This window comes from Magallana gigas, chromosome 8 (genome assembly GCF_963853765.1).
Source record: "Magallana gigas chromosome 8, xbMagGiga1.1, whole genome shotgun sequence".
NCBI classification, from domain to species: domain Eukaryota; kingdom Metazoa; phylum Mollusca; class Bivalvia; order Ostreida; family Ostreidae; genus Magallana; species Magallana gigas.
The window spans coordinates 5,110,693-5,114,287 of record NC_088860.1 but is presented as its reverse complement, the minus strand read 5'-3'; the positions used below and the strand labels follow the sequence as shown (position 1 = coordinate 5,114,287).

At 38.9% G+C, this 3,595-nt stretch overlaps 1 protein-coding gene across 1 annotated transcript; it reads right to left on the bottom strand.

Moving 5' to 3' along the window:
• Window positions 1-589: 589 nt before the first annotated feature.
• On the bottom strand, window positions 590-3,236 carry LOC105330600 (uncharacterized). Its single transcript, XM_011432373.4, has 4 exons — window positions 2,714-3,236; window positions 2,360-2,396; window positions 1,902-1,979; window positions 590-1,798 (listed from the first exon to the last, which is right to left on the bottom strand). The coding sequence occupies exons 1-4, from the start codon at window positions 3,188-3,190 to the stop codon at window positions 1,413-1,415; spliced, it is 978 nt and encodes a 325-aa protein (XP_011430675.3). The 5' UTR covers window positions 3,191-3,236; the 3' UTR covers window positions 590-1,412.
• Between the last annotated feature and the right edge of the window lie 359 nt (window positions 3,237-3,595).

The window sequence follows — 3,595 nt, the reverse complement described above, 5'->3', positions numbered from 1 at the left end:
AAAAAATCAAACACCTGTTTTAACTGTTGATAATAGTTTTCGGTTCCGATCAAACTCAAACATTTCAAAACCACTCTAATTCACTTTTGACGTTTTACTATCCATTAACTCAACCACAAAACTTATTCCCACGGCATGACTCATTCCTACCTTTACATGTAAATAAAAAAGTGGAAATTTCTACCTGAATTTCACACCTTGGGCCTTTTCTATAAGTTTCTGTTTGAAGTGATCTTCTGTTTAACGATATCTGAGTCATGCTCCGAGCCGGAACTGGTTGCTCGCCGTGAGACCTTGGACTTCTTTATTTAGGATATACCCTGTGTTGTCTCTCCTTCTATGGAAACCAGGTCGGAAACGAAAGAGTGCAGATATGTGCAAACATAGTTTTTTTTTTAAGTTCCTTACAATTTAAAAGACAAAACGACATATCCGGAGGTTTGTTCAACGGTATTCCTTCATTAAACCGCCGAATATTTACAGATCAGTTAGTCAGCTCGATTAACATGGAAATCGGAAACGTATTTCTGGTTCCTTGGTCTCCAACCGTCGTCGGATTATTTTTGAAGTAACATGAAGCCAATAAACATCAATTTTTTATAACTTTTATTACAAAATATATATGTAGATCTACTACACTATTAATTTTTTCAAAACATTAGTAAATTATATAAACAACTGTTTATACAACCACTGATCAATGATATAAGAATACATTTTTAACATATGTGAGCCATTTCATAGTCAATGCACCAGGCATATATACGAACAAACCCGTTTTTACAGAACGGTCATCAATGACACGGCATCGATTTGTATTTCTACAGTGTCAGGGTAATATGTCAACAATAAACATCTAACTACGTCGTCTTCAATTAATCATCTGGAAGACAAGTTACGCTAACTTAATTAATTCTTAAACACTTAATTTTGATATATACATGTCCAATTCAATATCAACAATGAAAAAATCTATAAAAAAAAAAATCAACAAAGCTGCATACCATACAAGTATGAACAACAAAACAATGAAATATATCACAGTGACGTAATACATCTATATCGACAATCCTTGGGGACTAAGGGTGGGGCAGTCGTATAGCACCAGAGGAAGGCAAGGAGGAGATTAATCAGGTCATCGGCCATTGTATCCCTTTGATCTAATTTGAGCGTTGTACGTTGTAGCATAAACGTGTGCATGGAGAATATTGTATCCCCCCATTGAGCGAAAGAGATATAACAAATTATCGTATTGTCGAACTTAGTATTGTAACATCAAAAACAATGATTTATTGATAAAATAATTTGTTCGTTGTGAGAAGTGTCATGTATGGAGTAGAATTATGACGTATGAATTCGGCTTATATACAAGATGATTGTCCATTGCACCAAATCGCATGTCATTATCGTACTCAACAATGTCGCGTCGTGATTTTCAATGTGTTAAGGTGCGGATCAGGAAATAGCATCTTAAAATTATGGACAAACACGGACAGATTTTGTCCGGAATCCACGCTGACTTCAGCGTTGACCCTCTGCGTCAGCCTCATGTGTCTGCCGAGGATGAGGGGGCGACACACCTGCGCCCTACCGGGGATATTCAGGCATAGATTCTGTTGTTGGGGGCGGTTGTCCTGGAGACCGTCCATGGAGTAAGTGTCCATGATAAATTCCACGTCCACGTGGTATTCTCCAGGTTTATTGAAGATGACAGTCCGTCTGTCCGCCGACAGACTCACGATCTCGTCCGACGAGGCGATAATCTTAAACGGCACGAAGTTCGTGGGCTTGTCCGGGTCTAAAAGGGAAGTACAGAGCCATTTAGTACTTAGCATTAACATGGTTACATATTAGTGATGAGTCAGTAATTGCTGTCCTGTCATAGAATGTCTGAAGCTTACCTCTTTGTTCTAGTCTGGAAACATCCAAGGCGAGCAGAGTTCGGGAAAAACAGTGACGGTGGTGAACATGTGGGGCCACTGAAATGGTGGGGAAACGGTAATTAGTCGAGAAAAAATAGATTGTTGCATAAAAGCTACATGGTCAAAATTAAAAATGATAGCAAATACGTATACAACTTGAAGTTACTGCTCTTAATCTAACATATCAATTTATATTGGGATAATTTTCTTTTCGTGTATTATTGTATCAATACAAATACAAATATTTTGTATCAATATATAATTACAGATTTGCTGAGATCGTCTGTTTATTGTAATACGTCGTAATATCAACGTCGTTTACAGGTACACCGAGCCAGATAACTCGTTCAAGGTCGTTCACAAGCTCCCGGTGATTGAGGTGATTAGTCAGAACAGCGTGTGTACGCTTCCAGAAAATTTGTGAATGAAATGCTTACCTGTTGCATTCCTGGGGAGGTCAGAGTTCACAGCGGCCTGAAAAATGGATTGTGATTGGTTAGAAATAAGTTTTTCGGCGAAATGGGATAAAAATAGCAATGACAAAATACCTACATGTACTGTTTGCAAATAAATAAAGGTACCATAAAAAATCATATCAAAGAGTGAATGGAAAAGATAAGGAAGCAAATCAATACAAAATACGTAAAATATATCACAACTGACAAAAGCCTTAATCTGTTCATGTGAAATTAATATTTGTATAATTTTTGAGAGCCCGTAGTCCAGTTATTGCATCAGATACAGATACACAACAAAGGACGATACTCGACAGATCCTCCCCGAGCTCTTACCTGTGGTTGATGGCGGTCGTTTCCTTCTCCTGTAGAACGTCCTGAGTGTGCGACAAAGGTGATTACACAAATGATGATAAGCACAGCCAACAAAATACACATACAAACATTGAAGATGGTCTGTCTCTTGGCCCGGCATGCGGGTTGTCTTGGTAACGGGTCTTTTTCCTCACTGATAGAAATTTTAGTGTCACTTGGTTGGGTGATAACATCGTCGCTTTCCCTCTCCGACAAAAAGTCGTTGAGTAATTTCCCGTCCTCCGGTAGATAGGACACGATTGCACCCTGCACCGGGCAAGATATGCTCCTATTGAACAAGGGTCGCTTGTGACAATCGGGTACCTCTTCGAATGTTTTCCGGAGTTTCTTACAGGACATGCAGGGCTGGTCAATGAGGGGTTGTCCGGACTCCGGAACGGGGGCGAGGTGATGTTTTTGTTGACATTTAGAGCAGCCCGGCATATCATCCTCCGCCATGATCGGACTGCGCCCACGTGTGCTATAAATAGACGACTGGGATTTCCATTGACGTGGGTGTAATACAAGACGTTATGGAAATGGGAATGTACCGTGCTAGTCCAGTACTATCTTCTCTCCGTACCCAGAATTTTTTTTTAAATATGCAAGTTTTGCAGGCTGTAATATCTATATGTTCTGTACACGCAGTAATTTAAAAGTACATCAAACTAAAGGAACATAATGTAAGATATATTTGAAAGTAATAATCAGTGCAAATAGTTTAAGATTTTTGATCGAATGTTTCGATGCGGTAGTGAAAACGTTCAAATGACCCGCCAGCAACGATTTTTAACGAAAACATAAGATACCCCAGGGAAAACTTTATTTGTTGATTTGTTTAAAGCAATATGAGATGCAATTTTT